We start from the raw sequence: 24,656 nt of genomic DNA on the forward strand, positions 1-24,656 counted from the left end.
TATATTGATCTTGCTAGAGTATTTTCGAAAGGATTTACTCATATGGTATATTGAACTTGTTAGAGTATTTCTGAGTCAGAGAACTTACTAAGACTCTGCACCTTAGCTTATTTCCAAGAGGGTTTACCTTAGTCAGACTCCTGTACCTCAAAGTATGTCCAAGAGCATTTACTTATATGGTATATTGATCCTCATTTCATTACATATTCTTTTTTGGTTAGGTGTACTCTTGGAAAAGCCTCTACATATAGCATAGCGATGAGACAATCCCTCCACAAGGGTTAATGATTATTCAATTTAGGAGTGCGTGAGGGAGTTTGTAAAATTTCACGTAAATGTTTCTTCTAAAATAACTAAATTAAAGACTGTAAATCATTGCACTTTTTTTGCTCAACAGTGAGCTTCTTTCTTTACTTCCACTCAAAGCACGGCCACGAAAATGCAATTAGTGCATTTATCGGTTGCCTCTCCTCGTCCGGTTTCTTTTCACATCTTCTCTAACCCATGGCGATTATGGCGCTGCCATTTTCCCTATCAGCACTAGCGTATCTATGGGCCCTTCTAATTGCGACATTCTCCTCCTTTGCGTTCTTCCTCATGCTCCGACACAGGTCAGGTGGAGCTGTTCGGCAACGGGTCGGTAGCCAGCTGCCTCCCGGATCGATGGGGTGGCTGCCCATAGTAGGGGAAACTTGGGAGTACGCCAAGCCGAACCAGGCTTTCGCTTTCATGCAGAAGCGTGTACAAAAGTAAGTTATACGAGTTCTTCCTTTAGCAGGAAACGAATCCTATTTGCCAAGTCCAAAGACGTCATCGAAAGTTGAGGCACTTAGGATGGGCTGTAAGTAAGGCAACCCATCCTCAACGGCTTGATGTGCATAGGTAGTGCATCAGTGAAGAAATTGGGGTGATGCTAGTGTATGGATTCTTCACATGTGCTGCCGGTTTCAGCTGATTTGCAAGTCCCCTTTGTCTAGTTCGACAGGGGTTCTTTAGAGGGGAACCAACTGGGTGCTTCTAAAACCAAATGAATATGTTGATGAGAGTGCCGTTTCCCTACCTTAGAGAACAGATAATTAGTGAGATCTATTAGTCCTATTAGTCCTATATGTCAGAATTCGACTTCAAGTACAGATTAGTGAGATCTATTAGTCCTATTAGTCCTATATGTCAGAATTCGACGTCGTTTTCCTACTTTAGAATACAGATTAGTGAGATCTATTAGTCCTATATGTCAGAATTCGAGGTCGCTAACTCCTCGTTGCAAACTCTTTGATCTGGTTGCTATTATGATTCAGTATTTACTTTAACTTGAAGTTTGCTGCTAGATTTCTATTTTCAAAAACAGAATCTTTTACTTCTAGTTCAGCGGGATTACTTAACATGTTGATGTTTCACTCCAGGTACGGGGAGTTATTCAGGTCGCATTTGTTTGGTGATCCTATCATCATTTCATGCAGTCCCAAGATAAATCGTTTTTTATTCCAAGAGGAGCATAAACTCTTCAAAAGCAGCTATCCCAGGTCATTTCTTAGCATTCTGGGTGAGCAGAACGTCTTGCAGCTTCCTAAGGAGTTACATAAGAAAGTGAGGGGACTTCTAGTCAATTTACTCGCTTCGACATTAAGACCTGATGAGTACATCAAGGATCTTTCCACGACAATAGCAAGAACGCTGAGAGGATGGGAAGGTAGAGTAGTTCGTGTACAGGAAGAGGTAACAAAAGTGAGTAACTAACTCTCTTCTACACTTCTAAATTTGGTTGCTTCATAGTATAGTAAAGACATACGAAATTATGTTAAATTATGGCTTTTTTCAACCAGTCAGCCAAATAAAAGAAAAGTAATAATTGCAATTATAAGCTTTTGTTTGCAGATGGCATATATTGTGGCGGCAAAGAGGCTCTTAGGATACAATGAGGATGATCCTGAGTGCAAGATACTCATGCAACACTATTTTTACTTGATTGAGGGACTCATCTCTATTCCCATCAACATTTTGGGCACGTCATACCACAAAAGCATGCAAGTATGTACTTGAGGTTGTGGCTTTTAAAACATCATATGATGAGGTATTTGACATAACTATATCTAACCAATAGTTGAGTCCTGCTACAGGCAAGAAAAAAGATCAAGATAATTATTGATGATATGATAACTACGAGAAAGGCTAATCCACGGCGGCCAATATCACAAGACTTTTTAGATGCTCTAATAGCAGAGGAAGAAAAGGCCAACACCTCCATGACACGGGAGGTGACTAGGGATTCCATCCTGAGTGTTTTGTTTGCAGGGCATGATACAGTGTCCAAGGCCATGACCTTTGCAGTAAAGTTCCTTTTGGACCATCCCAAAGTTGTGGAGAAGCTGAAGGTAGGATATTAGAGTCATTCATTAAAAAATACTAATAAGCACTTTAACCTGAAACCAAAACTTGAAGCCTTTCCCTAATCATCTTACTGAATTAATTTCTAGGAGGAACAAATGCCCATTCGAGATCGTGTTAAGGAGGGAGAAGACCTCACCTGGGAAGATTATAAATCAATGACATTCACCAACAATGTATTTATGATTTCAATTGCTTGTCTCTCTATCTTACTTGTTTGTTTGGAATGTGTTCAGCTCATACAAAAGATTATTTTGTATGTAGGTGGTCTTAGAGGTTTTACGACTCATAAACATTGCCCCTGGAGTGTTTCGAGAGGCATTGGAAGATGTGGAGATTGATGGTAATTCTAAATCTCTATCCTCAGTTCCTATTTCTTAAAGTGGATTTGAAATGAGGGAATTGTCCACTCATAAGTGCAATCAATTTTTTTCAAGTTTTTCTTTTATCTCCACCCATGTCTTATCTCATGCTAGAATGAAATGCTTGAACTAACCCATCTTGACAAGCTACGGAAACCAAAAGGATTCTTTTTTATGTGATCTCCTCTAACATAGTTTTGCAAGCATTTCCAAGTTCATAAACTACCTTGATTAGCTTCAAGCACATATTGTTATTATAGTCTGGAAGAGGTAACTGTCATAACTATTGTGTGACTTCATATAGCTATCTATATAAATAGATTTCACAATTCCTAAGGGACATAAAATTTTGGCATATTTAAATATTATCCACTTACAGCCAACCAACATCGTCTTATCTCATGCTAGAGTGAGACGGTTGAGCTAACCCATCTTTCCAAGCTATGGTAACCAAAAATAGTCTTTTCTGTGTGATGTCCTCAAACATGCATTTTCAATCTCATAAATTACCTTGATTGACTTCAGTCACATATTCTTATTATACTCACTCTAGAAGAGATAACTGTCAACTATTGTGTGACTTCATATGCTATTTGTCTAAATAGGTTTCACAATTCCTAAGGGACACAAAATATTGGCATATTTCAATATTATCCACTTAGCATCAACCAACTTCGAAGATCCTCTTGAATTCAATCCTTGGAGATGGGAGGTATTCTTATCAATAGCCTCATCTACTTTGATATAGACTGTGAATAATTATGGCATTTATCCTAAGGAACGATAGTAAATCTTTCACTTTGCAGGATATCTCTTTGAGTGAGAAAAAATTCATGCCATTTGGAGGAGGTCCAAGACATTGTCCAGGAAATGATTTTGCAAAGGCGCAAATGTGCATCTTCCTCCACCATTTAGTTTTGAACTATAGGTATTGTGAAATTTTTGAAAGTCTGAATGTTGATTCATTTATTTTTCTCTTTTTTTTTCAAAAATGAGGGTTATCAAAAGATTATATACAACTGTGAATTATCAGCAGAAATAATAGGCATCATACACACTATCACAGTAGGAAAATGTCACTCCACACACACATGATTCATTTCTTTTAAGCACAAAGCATTGCAATTATAGTTAATATAACTTATGTGAACAAGATGTTCATTCATAATGTTTAGAACTATAACAATATTTCTCAAACAATGGATCTTCATAGAAACATAAATGTGAACCACATAATGTGCGTCTTCTTGACTTACTCTCTGTGTGTGTGTGTGTGTGTGTGTGTGTGTGTGTGTGTGTGTGCATGCATGCATGGATACATACATACATACATATAGACATATGTACTCTATATATGTACATATATGTACTATATATATATATATATATACTTTATCATTAAGTATTATATGCACGTGAAGAGGTATAAGAGGAATTTAATATTTGATTTTGATTTTCTAAATAAAATGCCCTTTTTAACAAAAATAGCGATATTTTTTAATTCAATTAAAGACTTATTAGATGTAAAGAAATTTTTGTATATTTATCTGAGATATAATTAACAAAGCCATTAGTGATAATGCATGATATACTCATATACTTCACGTAAACTTTCCCTTCAGTTACTTGATGACATACATTTGCAATATATAAAATTGCATGGTATTACTTGAACATTCCCTCAAGGCACCTACAAAATTTTCTACCATAGAATCCATCGTTTTTCTTTGTGCACTCATATTGATAAGTGAGCAAATAACATACATTAATAGGTCGTATAAGCAGACAAATATTTATGTGTGTAAATGGGAGAGAAAAAATGGAGGGAATGAAATGGGATTAAAATTGGAGCTTTTTTGTATCCTTTCACTTTCAATGGGGGAGAGAGAGAGAGAGAGAGAGAGAGAACTGATGCATTGTTAATGTACAGCTTCAACCAAGTGGAAGCAGATGAAATACTTTACTCCCCATACATCCAATTTAAGAAGGGATTTCCACTTTTAGTTACAAAATTTGTTGAATAGGTTTTTCTATACATCCAAAAACTATTATTGTAAAGTGAATTACATATTATTTTGGCAAGAAGCTCTATTAGTAAGTTGCTATGAAGCAATATTTTTATCATTTTCCTTCATCTTTTTCTTGTTAGATAAGTTTTATCCATTTGGAAATGCTTTATCCCCATACATCCAATCTAAGAAGGGATTTCCATAAAAAATATTAATTTGAATAAAATTGCATCTTTTTGTGATAAGAAACCATAGCAGTGAGCTCCTATGAATATAAAAGGCAATATTTTTCTTATTTTCCTTCATCATTTTTTACTTACGGCGTTTTATCAATTTGGATGGAGTTTGAACATCTATATCTAGATGTAAATTCAATATAATTGAACTCAATAATATTATGTCATTGATCTGATAAGATTTGTAGGACTTCAAATGAACACGTAGTGCAGACATTTTTTGTGAAATAGTAAATATTTTTGCGCTGGATCTAAAAGAATAAACCTTGGGATCAATATAGTGATCACCAATGAAACATGTAAAATCCAGGATTCTTAATTAAAGCTCCTAGATTTTCTTGGGGTGATCACTCACAAATATGACATAGCACGTGGGTTCAACAAAAGGAATTTTCAAAATACTTCTTTTGCATACTTTTTACATACAAAAGGATGCCCTTTTAAGGGGATATGCACATATTGAATAGAAAGGAGGTGTGTTTTATTTATGAAAAATTCACAGATAAGGGACTTTTAAATTAGGCCTTGAACCTCCCTTTAACGCATGTGATATAGAGGATTTACATGTAGTAAATTCCTCAAGTAGATTTTAGAATATCAATTGGACAACTTGTAATTTTTCATAGGATGAAAATTTGACGTTATTATGAGATAATAAAGTGTAGATTATATATACAAATAATCCGCGTAAAAAGTCTTACAAATATAATTCAAATATCTTCATTTGTATAAAAGCCCGCATATTTTTATGATTCTTCAAACTCTTTGATCTCCACCTTTTTGTGTCTACAATAGTTGAAAACAAAATGACAAACTCTCTCTACACATAGACTCTCACATGCAAATTAAATATGAACAGTAGGTTGAGAAAAAGCAAGAAAATATGTGATGTTGCATGTACAAGAATGTTCCTTTAGATAAAGAATGACCTTGTTGTTGGATATATCATAGTCAAAGAGTGTGTTAGTCTATATTACCAGGTAATCTAGTACAAGCTTATGTGTGTAAGTGCCATGTATCATCATGGGACTTATCCCATATGCACTAGGTGCTAGAGTGTGAGTGAGCAGGCTACATAAGGCTTGTACTTCACTTGTCTTGTCATACTTGATGAATGAATGAAAGCCTTCATTATGTCTTCATTTGGGTCTCACTTCTTCATTCCCTAGCCTATCTGTCGAGCTCTCCCTCACACCATGTTTCTAACATGGTATCAGAGCGACCTTCCATAGCTGCCACATCACTCTTACCCTAAGCCTACTTTTGCTTTAGCCGTTCTTCTTGCAGTCTGCAGTCACCTTAGTCTTGCTCCATTTTTGTCCTATTTTACCTCCTCCATAGCTACTCCACCTCTATTTTCTATCCTTGCAACAAGCCGCCTTCATTCAAGCCCTCTTCGAGCTATAGCTAGGCCTTTGGCTCCCTCTTTACTTGTGGGTCGGCAGTTCCTACAAGAGGCGACTGCACGTGTGACTCCCCAAGGATGTTTTGGAGCTCTCCATTGCTAAAATCGGGGTTTTTGAGCTACTAGTGCTACATAGCTGCCTTCAACGAAGCATTTTTGGAGGTTTTCAACACCAAGAACAAGATTTTATTACTATTGTTGTGTAATCAGCCACCTGATAGCACTCTTTATAGCATTTTGAGTCATTTGAGGGCCTTTTTGAGCAATCTCTTGGCTTCCAATACATCTACTATAGTTTATTTTCATACTAGTGTCCTGCTATAGTATTTGGAACCGCTCTAGCGACCCTCCTTGCACATTGGTGACCAGACATCGCACTTTGGGGTACCCTAGTGAGCTGCTTTGCAGCTTTTGGACCTACTGTAGCAATTTAAGTAGTTACTATGACCACAAGAGCTCCATTTCTGGTTCAAATCTACATTTTGGAGCCTATTCTTAGTGTGTTTTGATTAAGGTTTGTATTTGGATCACCTACAGCCACCTATATCTGCCCACTTGCACACGTGGAGGCTACTATTGCATTTTGGCATCCTAAGACTAGCAGCCATACTTGTTGGTTCTTTAGCTGGTGCTGTGAGTTTGTTCCCTCAATTTGCACACATGGAGCCTCACCCTTGTGGTGAAGATCAATCCACACAAGTATCAACTTGGGATGAGAAGGATGACAAGGCACTAGCACTTATTGGTGTGAGGTTGGCTAACAAACTACTTCATCATCTTGACCTCACTACTTCAGCCAAGGAGACACTGAACAAGCTCGAGAATATATATGCCACATCTTCTGGACTTGAGGAGCATGCTCTATCTGCTATATTACATGATCTATCCCTCTCTGAGGTGATAGATGATGATAGTGATGTTGTGTGTTTGTATTGAGTCAAATAAACGTTCTTAGCCTTGATGTGTCCCTCTAAATTGAATGTCTTTGGAGTCAATAAGAGGTCCTTTGCTATGGGTTGTCCCCCAAAAAATGTTTGTATTATGTTTTACTTTGGTTGATGGTATTGACCACCCAATTTAGAGTAAGGGGAAATGACAAGTGATGGTTTGCCCTTGTCGGTCACAAGTTGATTGAGAAGTCACTATCACACGAGAGGTGTTGGATAATTGGGCTTGCTCTTTGCAGTATTACGGCAGAGGGGGGATTGGTCTACTCTTGTGTGTTGGGTCTCACACCTCTTTGCCCTGAAGGGAGGTGTTGGGGATATCATAGTCAAAGACTGTGTTAGTGTGTAGTACTAGGTCATCTAGTACTAGTTTGTGTGTGAGTCTTATGTGAGTGACACGTGTCATCATGGGACTTATCCCATATGCACTAGGTGCTAGAGTGTTAGTGAGTAGCCTACATAAGGCTTGTACTTCAATTGTCTTGTCATACTTGATGAATGAATGAAAGCCTTCATTTTGTCTTCATTTGAGTATCGATTCTTCATTCCCTAGCCTGTCTCTCTCTCTCTCTCTCTCCCTCACACCAAGTTTCTAACACTTGTAAAGGTTCTTGTAAAATCTATAGTCTACCAGTGACTAACTACTCATACCCTTATTTCTAATCCTTCTCACCTTCTTTGATGTTCTAGTGAACCTTCTCGCCTTCATTGTGGCCTCTTTGCTCTCCACCTTGTTATGCTAACATCATTTGAAAACAAGATTATATTAAGATTGAAGTACGTTCTTAGATATTGGCAAATAGTACTACTATTGAGAAGTATCGTAAATCAATTGAAATTACCTTTAACATTAGGAAAAAAGGAGCTCATTTTGGGGCCTTTTAAGGTTTAGAAAATAGGCTCAACTTGTGACCAATGAGAAGAGGGCCAATGTAACATTGGAAAAATTACAAAACCATGTAAAAATATAAAATAGGGCATATTCAAAATCTTATTCTTTTATTATGTGTGACATATGTGATCTTCAAAAGATGGCGTTTCGTGCAGAACTTTATTATTCTGACATCATCAATGTGTTCGGAGCAGTAGAAAACCCCCAAATCGACTGTGGAGACATTGACAACCAATGCCCAGAGGCCCCCTTAGGGATTTGCACTAAGACATGATCTAGCTTGATGGCATTGGGCCATCTAGCCAAATCGCATTTTAGTGCGAATCCCCCATTCTAAACATTTTTGTCCTTTTTCAAGCCTCCGAGCGTCCATTTTCGATGTCTCCAGGGTCGATTTGGCGGTTTTGATGCACTGGCAACGTCAAAATCATCAAATACTGCACAAAAAATCAGGGATCTTATATATGCATTTAATGTGAAGCTTGAGTACTAGACTAACATTTTTGCAGTAAGTATCTGTATTTGATGGCATTCCCCATATTTTGAGTGCAACAAGAATAGGTAAATAATGAATTTCTTAGAGGGCCACAAAATCAACTTCCTTCTCTCCTAGTTCCTTTCAAATTATTCATGACTGATGGCTTTGGTAGCATGATGATAAAGCAAGTGATGTCCTTACACATGTATGTGTGCACGTGTGTGTGTGTGTGTGTGTGTGTGTGTGTGTGTGTGAGAGAGAGAGAGAGAGAGATCAACCCTAGAGACATTGAAACCCAATGCCTAGAGGCTCAAAAAAGGACAAAAATGCCCAGAAGGCCCCCTTGGGGATTCGCACTAAAATGCGATCTAGCTTGATGGCACTGGGCCATCTGGCCAAATCGCGTTTTAGTGCAAATCCCCCATTTGGGGCATTTTTGTGCCAACGGATCTGCTGTAATTTTCTTCCTCACTATAACGAATTGGGCCTGTTTGTTGAATCTGCAAATTATGGTCCATGACTAAGGCCCTCACAGCTACAACACCTTTAAAGACCATAAGGAGTCCTTTAAGAACATAGTGGCACAGTATTTAAACAAGTCCCACAACTCTGTATGTGGCAAACAATCTCTAAGTCCCATGCATCTACTACTATCAGCAAGACTTTATCAAACTACAAGATGCATAGCCTCACGCAATGGTGTCCATGCTCATAATTCAAAGCTTCAATCACTCCAAGAGCTCTAAATTAGGCAACCCTACGTAAGCTCTTCATTGCCTCCAGTAGTAAGCCCTATGTGACCCACTCCAATAGGCTTCCCACAGCCAACTGCTGCCATCCAAAGACAAGCATGGCCTAGCCCCACATGCAACCATCCAACAATGCTCACATCAATGATCCTTATCTCTGGGCAGCTCCTGAGTCCTCGAACAGATCCACATGCAACAAATAGCTCCTGCAACCACAAGCACCTCTAAGAATACAAGATCATAACATGTCATGATCAACACACAACAATGCTTTGTCCATCTATAGCGGGGCAAGCACCTCTCCAATTGATGCCTTGAAATAGCAAATGAGCACATCAATGTGATGATGGCCAATCGACCCAAATGCCTTTGACACCAACCTCTATGTAGCACAGACCCCATCGCCAATGAAATCATGCAACCACTAGCCTCTCCATCCATATGGTGTCTTAGCCCTCCTATGCTCCTAGAGAGCCAGCAACGAAATCTAGAAGATTTTGTCTGGAACCTTCCAAATTTTAGAGAATCACAAAAAAATTTTATAGATTTGGATAAATCCCTATGAACATGCAAAAATCGACATGTGGTAGACCCATCAACCATGCCAGCTTATCCTGTGACATGTGGTAAATAAGGCACCAAGCCTACCATGTCACCTTATCTGGTGCCATGTCAGCACCATAGATAACTCTGCCACATCATATAGGCCCATATCATCAAGTGCCATGTCAGCATTGTGCTCCCTTGTAACACATCATCATATCCAGTTGCCATATCATCAACTGAGTCCTTTTTCCATGTCAGTTAGCCATGTCAATTTTGCCATGTCACCCTATTCATGTCACCTACCATGTTAATAGGTACAATCAACATTGATTAGTGAAATCACCATGTCATCCTTTGACCAATCAAACAACCACATGGAATGGCCATCTCATCTGCCAAGTAGCACTTAGCCTCCTTCTATGCACACTTAGCCCTTGCCAAGCATTTCATATGCACATAGGTGCCACATCAGCACATGGACCCTGTGGCACACCCCTTGCTAAGCACACACTCTACATGTGAACAGAGTGGTCACATCACAATGCCATAACATCACTATGCATTTCACCCTTTTTGACCTCTCCACCTAGATCAATCCATATATCTTGACCCACCAGGAAGAATTTGAGGCCAATCGAAAAAGGAAAAATGCTCAATTTTTTTTGCTCTACACATCATTACATCATGTGCACATTTCAGTGCAAGTATCACACACATTTTAGCCTCGGCATCAAATCCACTTCTTGCATGCACATCAGTCTCTACATCCACACATCTAACCTGGCACCTAAAATGAACAAAGAAAAGGAATTATTTGTTATTTTTCCATTGATCGCAACGGTTGGTCTAGATCTAGATTAGAGTACATTAGATCATCCATAGTAGTGGAAAGAACTCCAAAGTAGCCAATCAAAGCCATGCCCAAAAATTCCCAAATAATACCTGCTCAAAGTCATTCCCTTCACTCACATGCGGTTTCACATCATCACAATTCCAAAAACCCGATGTTCAATAGTTTACTAAATAGACTTCAGCATTTTTAGAGGCATTGGTCGATTGATCAGAGGGCAGATTGCATGTGATTTGATTTTACACACACATGCCACCATTGTAAAACCTATTGGCTATTTTATGGCATTGTGCACTTTTATTCAAGCCTTGTAAAGCCTCTTGGCTATTCCTGACATGATTTGCCATAAGCTATGTATATATTGGATTATATATTACAGTTCTACCTTTAGTAACAGTTCATATGGCATTTGATATAGACATTGAATTGAAGTTGATTTAGATAGTGATTTTCATAGTAGATTGAGTACATTTTCTTACACCATGTCTACCACTAGTAACCTCAATTTGGAGGCATCTGCTAAGCTAGACTACTCCAACTATGGCACATGGAAATACCAAATGGAGACCATTCTTGTACTTTATGACAAATGGAAGTATGTCGATGGGTCTATACCTAGACCATCGGACAATCCAGCATCCACTCCCACCATTGATGCATCACAAGCAATAGGATCTATAGTTGCACCACCAATGTTGTCAACACCTACAATAGATCCTGCCGTTGCCCAAGCACAGGAAGAATGGGACAAGAAAGAAAAATATGCATATCATTTAATCAATAAGAATGTGCAAGATGTTATGCTACAACAACTTAACACAGTGAAGACATGAAAAGAAGCATGGGACATGTTTGCAGCTCTTTATGACTCTAAGAACACATCCAAGATTCTCACACTAAGAAATTAGATCAACCAAAGTTTTCGCAATAGTCATGGAACTAGTCATGCTTACATACTCAAGATCAAGGATTACAATGGTTAATTTAGCAGCACGGTAGGAGGAGAGACTATCACTCCCACAAAAATGGTTCAAGTCATCTTGAATGGACTAGGAGAGAGATGCAAGAATCTAGTCGATAGTATTGCCATACAATGGAAAATTCCAACACTAGAAGAGCTACAGTCAGTGTTACTTGGTGAAGAACACAAGACTCAAGCCATTCACACACGCAAAGGTCATTCCAATGATAAAGCATTCATAGCTTCAGATAGAAGCAGATGCAGAGGTAGAGGTAGAGGTAGATCATTTCAGCAAAGTCATCATCATCAGTAACAAAATCATTATCAAAGTCAACACTAGCATCAACAACCAAGAGATAATCATTCCAATAGAGGAAGATTCCAAGGAAGAGGGAATACATCCACCAACATGTCAAACATTCAGTGCAACTACTATCATAAGTTTGGAAACTATGAAAGAGATTGCTACAAGAAGCAATACGATCAAGGTGGTTAATCCAGCAGTAGGCAATCGAGGAATTTTCAAGGAAGAGGAAATCATTGCAATGGAAATTCAAGTCACAATCATTATGCCGATGAACATGATAATATGTTTCTTGCAAGTGAGGATATGCAAAATGCTGAAACAATGCATCTTGACATAGATTGCAATTCAAAAGGGCAATGCAGTTATCAAGTCGATCAAACAGATTAGGATCCTTGGTACATTGACAGCGATGCATCATCTCATATGACAAATCATTAAGAATGGCTCACAGAGATGAAACCATTAGAAGGAAAGAAGAATGTTCTCTATGTTAGCCCTCTCTACTCTGAAGACTAACTCGAAACGCACTACTGCGACAGATTTACATGCGTAATCGAACTTCAGAACTGCGTATGAAAATTCATAGAGTAGAACAGTGATCGACAGAATCATTCATGATAAAACAATAAGATAGATGCAATAGAATATCTGTATTACACTTCTCCGAGCAGTACAACACCGTACTCTCTGATACATAACAATGTTCCTCTTCTGATCACACTGATCCTTGCTCCGATCCTCATCAATGAGCCCCCTGAATGATCGCTCTCTTCTCTTTTATCTAACCGGCACACATAACTCCTTCACGGTTGCCGTGACGGTTGCCGTGCCTCGTCAGTTCTCCGCCTGGTCCTAGAACTTCCGTCTTTTCATATCTCACTATAAACTAGATACAACGTATTAATGATAATAATCTAAGGACTCCCCCCCTAGTTCCTCTTTGCTGTTGCTGCTTTTGCCCTTAACACTTGGCACTCCCGGTGAATCGGATTCCGGATCCGCATCCGAACCCACCGGTTCTCCGCTACGGTTCATCCTCGACGTCGCCACCGTCATCGTCCGCCACCGCCGCTGCTGCCGCTGCCGCCGCCGCCGCCGGAACTGCTGGAGCCGCCGGCACCGGTACTTGTACTGCCGGAGCCGCTTGCGCCGGTCGAAGTAAAGGTAGCTGCTGCGGGTTGAGAGCATGGGCATCCACAAAAATTTGGAGCTGTCCATAGAAAGGTGGTGCCGCCGCCCCCGCCTGCTGAGCTACTGCCGCCATCCGATGAATATAGCGGCATGCTGTCCGCAGGTCGACCAACATAGCTGCTCTCTCAACATGACTCGTTCTCCGCAGCTGTTGTAGCTCCTCTTCATGCAGTCGGGTCTTCTCAGATAGAGCGAGTTCGAGATCGGTTACCCGCATACTGCGATCTGCTTTCTTCGCCACACCATCCAGTCATTTCATTACCCGCCCCAATTCCTTGGTTTGGGCACCTGTTGATTGTTCTGCCGTAGTAGCTCTGATCTTCAGCAGATCTGCCATGAGGCTCTTCACCTCAACTTCATGTTGATGGTGCTCTTCTTTCCGGGCGAGCTTGAGTGCCAACAGCTGAGATCTGGCATCGTCACACTGCTGTTGCACCACCGCGACGTGTTCTTTCAGCTGCAAAAAGTGCCTTGCGTCAAAGGATTCCCCGTCCGCTGGCTCCGGAAAAGCTGCCACAAAAGCGGCTGCTGCGTCCGCTTGGGGTCGTGGCTTCATTGCGGGAACCTGTGCGATCTCGGGTCTTTTTCCTCTGGCCTTCGCTCTTCGGAGGGCTTCTTCCAGTTCGGCGATCCGTTTGACATAGCCTTCGGAAGAATCCACCGGTCTCGCCGCTGTCTGCTTCCCGAGAGTATTTGCCGATGTAGAACTTCCACCCTCCGGTTGTGCCGCAGTTTCCGTCACCGGTACTGGTGGTAAAAATGCTGTTCCTGCGCCCCCTCCCGCCGGATCATCCTCATCCCTCCGGGCCAACCGTCGATCGAGAGGCCTGCAAGCCCGCTCCAGCTCTACTCGCAATTGACGTTGATGATCAAGAAAAATACCCTGCATCTCTGCGACGAAGGCTTCCGATAAATCCAACAAAAGTGCCTCGTCCAGCATGCGTGTAGAGCTAGAGGGTTGCCGGTACCCCATCACTTCCGCTTCCAACAACTGCACCCTGGCGGTCGCAGTTGTAGCCTTCTCCGTCAATTGTTCCGTCAGCCGCAGGTGTTCTTGAGTTTGGGCGACAATCGCCGTCCTTGCTTCCTCCATATCCTGCTGTCGCCGTGCATCCATCTGTTGGAATTGTAACAACTGCTCCTGCAGCTGTTGATTGCGTTCGAGCAGCCTGGCATTTTCCTGGCGCAACCTCGCCTCATTCTCCTCCAGCTGCCCCTTCTGAAAACATTGGAGCAAGCGCTCCGCCAACCGTCGTGCCGTGACCAGATCATATGTCTCCACCGGCGGAGATAGCTGCAGCTCACCACTCCCCCTTGGGACTACACGGGTTTCCTCCTGACATGCCTGTCTCCCCGAACTGTCCTCCCGAGTGTGGACTGAACTTTCCCCTTGCAAGGCCTCAGCGTCCGGGCGGGTTTTCTTCAACATTGCTCCTTCCGGCACAAGAGCCAACTTTCTTTTCAATAAACTGGCCATGCGGCTCGATGTTGCTGAGACCGCGGGCCTACTCCTCTGGCTGCCCTGTGGAACTTCTGCCGGAACCACCACCGCAGGTACTATCGCCGTAACCTCCACCGCAGGTACTACCGGAGTCACCTGGTTCCTTGGCATCAGAGCTCCCTCCGTTGTTGATCTTGCTGGTTCCACCTCCTTGGACTCCTTGTCCGAAGCATCGTCTGTGGACTCCTCCACCTCCACATACGACCCTGGGACTACCGGTTCCGCATCTAGTCCGAACAAAAGAAATAAGACTTGCCCCATCCGGGATGTTGCCGTTGGCTTCAAGAGCTTCTTGGCCACCTCCAGAATTCTGTCCGCCATCAACTTCGCCCAGGGAACCGGTTTCCCTTGCTCCGCCCTCTGGAAATAGGTAAACTGGGCCTGTCCCAGTAGCTCTGCTTTCACCTTCTGCCAGAGTGCCTCCGCAATAAACTTGTAGCATGTCTTCTGCGAAGCATCCAGCTTCTTCATGTTGTACTCCCCCTTGCAACCTGCGCCAAGAGCTGCCTCCATGGCACTGCTGGTAAGCTTCGTGACTTTGCATGGACCATCCACCGGCAAGTGCAACCGGGCCGCTACCAGCTCCTTGCACAAGGTGAAAGTCTTTCCATACACCACGACCTTGCGCCCGCGTGCAAGCTGCGCCAAGATATCTTGCGCCAATGGATGAACTGGTGTCGTAGCCCATGGCAAACCCGCGAACTCCACCAGACGAGCTCGTGTCAGCCAAGACTGCACAGCCTCATCCCCAACAGGTAACGGATTGATCAGATGGAAGACCACCATAGCGGCGAGAAGCTGGGATGCGAGGGAGAAGAGTTCTGGAAAACAAAGAGTCGGAAATAAGCCCCCTTTTGCTTCCAAATTGCCTTTTGGATGCCCTGGTGAACTCCTTGTTTGCATGCAACGATCAAGTGTCCCATCATCCTGATAAAAGCCCCACTTCGAAGATTCAGTAGATTGCATGGCGGCGTCCTCGCTCCGCAACACGAAGCTTTGCTCCCACCGTTTCTCGGAATAAAGTGAGTGATACCACACGTGCGTACTAATAGCCCCCATCATCGGTTTCTCCACCGAAATGGCTACAAATGCATTTGAAATGATCTTCACAGGTGGTATCTCCGGAAATGGGTAAGGTGGCATGGGCCCTGTATATGGTCGGAGACGAAATCCATTTACCGGCTTCTGCAACAGCTCCCCCTGTAGTGTTCCTAATCGGAACGTGCCGTCACCATAACGCTCCACCACCCAATACGGACCTCCCCACCGTAACTTCAGCTTACCTGGATGCGGACCCATCCGAGTGTTAAACAATATCACGGCATCTCTCCGTTTGAAGGTCTTCTTCTTTGAATGACGGTCCACCCAGACCTTCCGTCTGTCCTGGACTACCTGTGCAAGATACGCACTGTTGAACCGCTCCTCACCCAGCCGATCCAGCTGTTCAATCCTCCGGTCTACGGACTCGTCCCAGCCCAATTTCTCTGCCGCTGCAATCCGCAGACTCGGTACTAGGAATTCCATGGGGACCACTGCTTCAACTCCGTAAACCAACTTGAATGGCGTGAACCCCGTCGCAACCTTATAGGAAGTCCGGAACGCCCATAATGCGGAGTAAAGTTTTTCATCCCAATCTGTCCGATTTTCATTGACCAGCTTTTTCAGAATGACTAGCAACACCTGATTCGAGGACTCCGCCTGTCCGTTTGCCTGAGGGTAATACACTGTGGACTTCTTATGAATGATTAGGTGCCGGGTAACCAGTTCCCGTAACACCGCATTAAGGAAATGCCCACCTTGATCCGTGACGAGCTCAACCGGACATCCGTACCGTGTCATAATGGCTTCATAAAGGAATCTGGCCACAGCCTTTGCCGAATTATCCTTCAGTGCTCTGGCCTCCACCCATTTGGTACAGTAATCCGTCGCCACCAGGATATACCGGTTACCTGTCCTCCGCGCCGGCGGCGAAAACGGACCTACAAAGTCCAGCCCCCACTTCATGAACGGTTCGAGGGCCAGTATGGGATTATGCGGCATCCGGTCCCGACCTGATGGCTGGCCCAACCTCTGGCACACATCGCATCTTTTGATGAACCTATGCGCATCCCCCATTAATGTTGGCCACCACAGACCTCCTTGGAGTACCTTCCGTCCGGTTACTTGTCCTGCGAAGTGTCCACCGCTGATTCCTTGGTGAGCCTCTTCCAGGATGACCTCCTGCTCATGTGGGTACACACACCGTCGCAACACACCATCTAGCCCCTGCTTATACAATTGGTCAGCAATGATCCAGAAGGCTCTGCTCTTGAGCGCGAGCCGTTTCCGCTGGTCTCGCGACATTCCGTCGCGCATCTGGCCCGTGTCGACAAAGTGAAACATGTCGTCGTACCACGTCTTTGGAGCTGCCGGTACCACCGCCTCCAGTTCGAACAGCTGGGCATCCGGAAAATCGTCTTCCACACCCATCGGGTCTTCGCCAGATTCCAACCGCGAAAGGTAATCCGCTACGGCATGTGTACTTCCTGGTCGATGGACCACCGTGAAGTCGAACTCCTGTAAAAGCAGCATCCACCGGGCCAACTTTCCAGTGAGCTCGGGCTTGTGTACCAAATACAACAAGGCGGAATGATCCACATGAAACGTGAACCGATTCCCCAACAGGTAGTGACGAAACTTTGTTACGGAATAAATCATCCCCAATGCTTCCCGCTCCGTCGTAGAGTAATTCCGTTCGGCTTTTGACAACCTGCGACTTGCATAATACACCGGTCGGAACCACTTGCTTGTCGCTTCCTGCATGAGGACACTACCAATAGCCACGTCCGAGGCATCCACGAAGACATGAAACATCTTCGTCCAATCTGGTGGCTGAACCACCGGTGCTGTCGCCAACATCAGTTTGAGCCGTCGAAAAGCTAAGTCACAAGCAGGAGACTAGACTACCGGTACTTTGTTGAGTTGGTCATACAGTGGTGTCGCCACATCTGCCAGATACCGCAGCATTCGGCTGTGCCATTTAACCTGCCCTAGGAATCTCTCGAGCTGCTTACCGTTGCCAGGAACCTTGGCCTGCCGAATCGCTTCGACCTTCGCCGGATCTACCGCAATGCCTTCCGCCGAGATAATGCAACCCAGCAGCATACCGCTGCCCACGGCGAATGCACATTTCATAGGGTTCAGACACAACCGTGCCTCCCTACACCGGGTTAAGCATTTCTTCAGATGCTCAAGGTGCTGCTTGCGACTCCCGAAAACACTGAAATCGTCCAGAAATACCTGCATAAAGATTAGTAAATAATCATCAAATATTTGTTGGACCATGCGTTGAAATGTTGCCGGAGCATTCTTTAGCCCAAATGCCATCACCAGGAAAACAAATGCTCCCCACTCCGTGATGAAGGCTGTTTTCTCTCGATCTTCTGGTGCCATCTGCACCTGGTTATACCCACTGAAGCCATCCAGAAAAGAATACATCTCGTGACCTGCCACTGTATCCAGCATAGTATCATTAAACGGCAAGGGAAACGGATCCGTGATTGTCGCCGCGTTAAGCTTTCTGTAGTCAACACAGACCCGCAACTTCAAATTCTTTTTCGGAACAATCACTATTGGCGAAAGCCACGTTGCACGGTCAACCGGATAGATAAACCCGACCTTTAGCAGCCTGTCCAGCTCCTCCTTCACCCTCTGGGCATAGTTCGGGTTCATTCTATACCGTTGTTGCCGAACCGGTATCGCATCCTTCTGCAGATTGATCCTGTGCTGATAGAATTTGGGATCGATGCCGAGCAAATCTGTGTAGTCCCAGGCGAACACGTCTTTGAAGGATTTCAGCAATGTCTCCAATTTTCCCCAAAATCCTTTATCGAGCTTCGCACTGACACGGACGTTCTTTGGCTCCTCCTCCGTCCCGAGGTTAAGATCCAGCAGCTCGTCTTCTTTGACCCTCCGCGAGCGACGGAGTTCCTGCTCGAAAACTCTTTCTGCCTCCGCCACTCCTGCTTCGTCCGGCATGTCTCCGGTGCCTTCCGGTAGACTCCCTTCGACTGGTTCTTTCGTAGAACTGGATGACTCCTGCGTAGCCGAGGGAATCTGATGCTGATATTGCTTTAAAACGGCAACCACATCGACCTCGAACAAGCTTACCAGCTCCGTATTCCTACTGAAGTAGTCATCCTCCTCTTCGACCCCCATTCCGTCCATCATATGGATACCTTCCGCCATCGTCGGTCGGAATGGTGTCCTCAGCCCTTGTTTGGTATGTACCGAGAGCTTCAGCTTCTTTTTTCCTTTCCGAATGGTGATGCGGTCTGATTGCCAGTCTTGTTTCACACGGGCCTGCCGCAACCACGGTCTTCCGAGCAATAACGGGTATGACCCGCTAATATCCTCCATCCGGAGAATCACCGCAGCGATTTCGAACTTCACGCCGCAAACCTCCATTTTCAATCCACGGAGCAATCCTAACGGCTGCACTCTCCGTTGGTCTGCCATCCGAACGGCGAAGGGTGCTGATTCCCATTTTGTGATACCCAATGGCACCAGCATTTGTTCGGACAGGATGTTGACCCCAGACCCTCCGTCCAGCAACACCCCTCCCACACGGCTGTTCTCCAGTGTTACGGAAATTACCGGGACCGCTTCGTCAAAAACAGGAGGCTGTACTTCCGCTTCAGGCTTTGCAGATCCGTCTGACGACACTTCCATTGTTACCGCCTCCATCTCCGACTCCATCGCCCTGACTGGTTCCGTCAATTGTTTGATGAGAGAACTCCGGAAATTGGGTACCAATGCTAACAATTGCTCCATTGTCATGTGTATTTGCTGTTTCCGCAAATCCTGCCATAAATCATATGGTTCAACACCCTCCTCGCCGGTCATCAGGCTGTCCTTCTGACTGGTAGGTAGACAAGTCGCTTCTGGCTGCTCTCCTTGCAGGCGCCTTGCCACCTTCGCACCATTCTCCGTCACCGAGACTGCCTTGTTCGCGCTCGGCCTAGGTAACACCGTTGGGGTTTTCTGGACCCATTCACCGACCGTCGACCGCACCTTTTGTTGTGCCTGCCAGTCCAACGCCGTAGGTCTCCCCTTCTCTTGCGGGGCCTTGTATTCCCGCACCTTTTCCTGGGATCGTGTGACCACGAGCACATCTCCGCTCGCACTTCCTCCCACTTTGCCTTCAACAGGGACACCCGCCGGTACTTCCGGTACTTCTTCGGACGTCGGACTAGGCTCCTTGCTATCCTGTTGCTGACTGGCATCATCGCATTCGATAATCAGAACCGCATTCACTGCTGGTGTGGACTTGCCTTCTCCGGATCCCCGGATTGCTTCCTTTTCCGCCTTGTGGCGCTTGAATAATTCGCAATCTACCTTTCGATGTCCGGGTTGATTGCAATAAAAACATAGGAACGTCCGTTCCCCTGCTGGTTCATCTGCACCTGTTCCAGCCGTTCTCGGCCGCCAAGGTCTTCTCGCCGGTGTGGCTGGTACCGCGGCTGGTGCTGCGGCTGGTGCCGCAACTACCGCCGCCACCGCTGGTGTCGGGGCTATTCGTGCGTTATAGCGGCAGATCTCCGTGGTATGCGTCGCTGTTTGGCAAATCGCACACCACCGCTCATTCAAACCGCATTCCTCTGCTAAGTGTCCTGCATTCCGGCACCGATTACACCAAGTATCCTTGCGAACTTTTGAAGAGGACCCTATTCCACTATCCCGGCTTTTGGCTCCGGCAGCAGATCCTTCCGGAAATGACTTCCCTGCCGTTTTTCCAGCCTTCCGCCTCATGGAACGTTTGTCCTCCTCCTCATCCGACTGATCCGACTCCTCCTCATTATCGGTATCGGAGTCTCCCTCAGCCTCCTCATACTTCACTTTTCCTTTCCTTCCCTTGGAAGTAAACAGAACTTGTTCCGCCCTCACCGCTGCTTGGACGACTTCTTCCAATGAAAGAGCTTCCAGATCCAACGATGCCAGGGACCTTTTCAATCCTTTATTCAGCCCTTCCATGAAGTAAGCATTTTGGATGGGGACTGCCGGGGTAGTTGCTGCATCGAGGCGGCGGATCAACGACCGAAACCTGGCCGCATACGCCTCGACTTCTTGGTTCTTCTGTTCCAGTTTCCCCAGTTTGGCCAGGACATGAACACGGGTCTTGTCCTCCCGAAACCAGAGCAAAAAAGCATCCCGCAGTAGATCAAACGTGGCGAAATGGGTAGCTCCATATTGCGCGATCCATACTGCCGCCTGCTTCTGCAGTGTCGGGATGAAAGTCGCCATCTTCATAAGATCTGTCGCCTGCACTGGTGGAGCCGTATTCACCATCCATGCCATCTCAAATGACAGTATATGTGCATCCGCATCCTCCTTATCCCGTCCCGAAAACTTGGGGTACTTCACCGTCATCCTGGGTACCAGTGGTGGAATAGCCGCGCTACTTACCGCCGGAACTCCACCCCCGCCTCCGCCTCCACCTCCCCTACCGGGATCTGGTGACGGACCTGGGGCTCCGCTTCCTGCAGGCACACCACCCCTCCGTCTCCTGGGACTCGGTGGTGGGGAATTCCGCAACGGTGACGCTTCATCTTCCGGAGGAGTACTTGTTAAATCGAACGGGCTACTGCGTCCGGAGGATTCGCCTTCCTCCTGAACACCGGAAACGACTGGACCTTCCTCTCCTGGGATCAGCGGAGGTGTGTCAGAGCGGCTACTACTCTCACTATCCGTGAAGAAGCCGAAGAGAAGATCACGTTGAGCCACATATCTGTCATGCCGTTCCTCGCGGGTTGTACGTGCCGATACTGGAGTTGCAGGCTCCCGAGGCCGTGCCGGAGAGCGCGATGTTCCCCCTGGCTCACTCCCAGCGTCATTCATGCGCTAGTCCACGCATCGAGGAATCAGAGTATTACAGATGGGGAGCATCCAACCTCTCCGGGGTATCCACCGCGACGAACATGGAAATCTTCTGTGGTCGCCAAAGTGTTAGCCCTCTCTACTCTGAAGACTAACTCGAAACGCACTACTGCGACAGATTTACATGCGTAATCGAACTTCAGAACTGCGTATGAAAATTCATAGAGTAGAACAGTGATCGACAGAATCATTCATGATAAAACAATAAGATAGATGCAATAGAATATCTGTATTACACTTCTCCGAGCAGTACAACACCGTACTCTCTGATACATAACAATGTTCCTCTTCTGATCACACTGATCCTTGCTCCGATCCTCATCAATGAGCCCCCTGAATGATCGCTCTCTTCTCTTTTATCTAACCGGCACACATAACTCCTTCACGGTTGCCGTGCCTCGTCAGTTCTCCGCCTGGTCCTAGAACTTCCGTCTTTTCATATCTCACTATAAACTAGATACAACGTATTAATGATAATAATCTAAGGACTCCCCCCCTAGTTCCTCTTTGCTGTTGCTGCTTTTGCCCTTAACACTCTACACTATAGATAACACACTAAATCCAGTTCAAGGGAAAGGCATTGTCCTTGGTACAGAAGGATTGGTGAAAGACGTACTCTATAGAAATCAGAATATAGAAATTAGCATTACGAAACTTCAATGTCTATGAAAAGTTTGCAAAGCATGTTTCTTGGGAAAACAAAAGCAAACCAATTTTCAAAAGAAGCACCTCTTGAGCATGAAGTATCCTTGTCTTGATTCATACAAATGTATGTGTTTATGCACAAACCCATAGCAGCAATGGTTCACTTTACTACTTGAATTTTATTGACAACTAGAATAGGTATTATTGGGTCTACTTTCTGAAATAGAAATCTGAAGTCTTTTCTAGATTTCAAGAATTCAAATCCATAATTGAGAACCAAACAAAAAAATATATAAAAGCCATTAGATCAAACGAAGGAGGTGAATACATGTCTTCAGCATTCGTGAACTTATGCAGAAGTAATGGCATTCAAAGACAATTCACTTGTGCAAATACTCCTTAGGAGAGTGCAAGAGCTGAAAGGAAGAATGGTACTTTAGTAGATAGTGCTAGAGCTCTACTCAATGAGAAGCATCTTCCAAATCAGTATCGGGAAAAAGCAATTGCCACTACAAACTACTTGCTTAATCAGCTTCCAAGTGAACTGATTCATGATATGAGACCTTATGAAGCATTCACTAGACACAAGCCATGCATTGGGCATCTCTGCATATTTTGTTGCATAGAATATGCCCGCATACATGATGATCATCACAAAAAATTGAATGTGAAGGTCATCAACCAAAAGGTCATCATCTCTAGGGATGTAATTTTTTATGAGCAATCAAAATGGAAAACTACAGATAGACACACTGATTACTCAGCCACCTATAAGAAATATTGATGAAGAAGAGCAAGAATTTCTAGAAACACCCTAAGCAAAGCAATAACTTAGATGGTCTACTTGGAAAATAAGAAAACCAGCCAGATTGACATATGCTTAGAAAGGAAAACAATTTAGGTTGAAACAACCAATTATGTTCTTATGGCTGTAGAAGAGCCATGAGGGGAGAATTGGGGTCTCAAAAGGGCCTCATAAGGAATGGATTAAGCTAAGACCAAGTGAACCCAAGCACTATTGTGACCCATGGTCTAAGGGTCCCCTAGCATTTACTCAACTGGCATGGGTACCTTTATTCTCAAATTGATCTACCTTGGCCCTTGGATGGAGGTGGATGGTGGAAAGGAAAATACACTTGGATCCCATGACATCCCATTAGATAACTAAAAACAAGCATAGTGGTTGTTTGGCATATACTAAAAACAAGCATGGGATTAATCTATCATTTGATTTACAAAAACAAGCATGGTGGTTTTTTGGGACACATGATGAGGATCTAGGTGGCCTTTCTTGTGACATATGATGAGGATCTAGGTGGCCTATAGTCTGCACATTCATCGTGGAGACATGGGCATCGATCCCCATGGAGCAATGCTCTAATACGACCAGATCTCAAGTCATTCACAGCTTGCCTACACATGTCGAAGGTTTGGCAAATTAGCAACAACAAACATTCTTGTCTTTGAGTTTCCTGACGTTCCAAGGCAAGCTTCTCTACCCAATTGAAATGTTAGGATTTTGATCCATAAAATTGAGATACAATCCATCTATTGACCCAACATGAAGGACCCCTTTTTGCAATCTGAGGAAAACAAAAAAAAAAACAAATCTGCAAAAGTACTAAGAAACACAGTAATTTCAACCACTAAGCTGGTCAACAACTAATGTATGTTCAACCACACTAGTGTTTGAGCTGAACTAGCCACGGTTGGATGGCATTCCAACAATTGGGCTAGTTTTGTAAAATAACAATATATTATTGTTCTATTGCAAAAAATATTGCCATTACTTTCTGTTCAACCACACTGGTTTAGGGCAATCACATAATTGGTATTTGAGCTGATCTAACCATGATTGCATGATGTTCCAACCATTGGGCTGGTTTAGTAGAATCACATTAAGTTCAAGCTAGCCTCGTTCTAGTGTTTAAGTTGAACCAGCCATGGTTGTGCAATGATATTCCAACCACCAGGCTGGTTTAGGACAATCACATTTAGTCAAACTATCTCCAAGCTCAATCACAAACAATCATTGGGCTGGTTTAGGCAACCACTAACCTACGTTGTATCAAGAAATGAAACAAGTAAACTATCCCAAAACTCAATCACAAACAACCATCGGGATGGTTTAGGCAACCACTGACCTACATTGTATCAAGGATGCATACGACGTGCTCGTTAGACAGCATCTCGTTTGCTTTCTACACATGTCCTTGTTATTTGGAGAAACTCTCGAGATATGCATGCAAAGTGGAAGCAATGCTCAATCATCCCAAT

The 24,656-nt window shown here is 44.2% G+C and overlaps 1 protein-coding gene across 1 annotated transcript; it reads left to right on the forward strand.

Annotated features, from left to right (window-relative positions):
• Nucleotides 1-383: 383 nt before the first annotated feature.
• Nucleotides 384-4,850, forward strand: LOC147906170 (cytochrome P450 87A3-like). The gene is made up of 9 exons (XM_087376822.1): nucleotides 384-749; nucleotides 1,404-1,725; nucleotides 1,876-2,028; nucleotides 2,118-2,372; nucleotides 2,475-2,561; nucleotides 2,650-2,728; nucleotides 3,353-3,459; nucleotides 3,554-3,675; nucleotides 4,678-4,850. Exons 1-9 carry the CDS (start codon nucleotides 505-507, stop codon nucleotides 4,769-4,771), a joined length of 1,464 nt encoding a protein of 487 aa, XP_087232948.1. The 5' UTR covers nucleotides 384-504; the 3' UTR covers nucleotides 4,772-4,850.
• The last annotated feature ends 19,806 nt before the right edge of the window (nucleotides 4,851-24,656 follow it).

The sequence above is a fragment of the Dipteris shenzhenensis genome, chromosome 1, assembly GCF_047967505.1.
Source record: "Dipteris shenzhenensis isolate YYH24624 ecotype China chromosome 1, Dip_SZ_1.0, whole genome shotgun sequence".
Taxonomy (NCBI): domain Eukaryota; kingdom Viridiplantae; phylum Streptophyta; class Polypodiopsida; order Gleicheniales; family Dipteridaceae; genus Dipteris; species Dipteris shenzhenensis.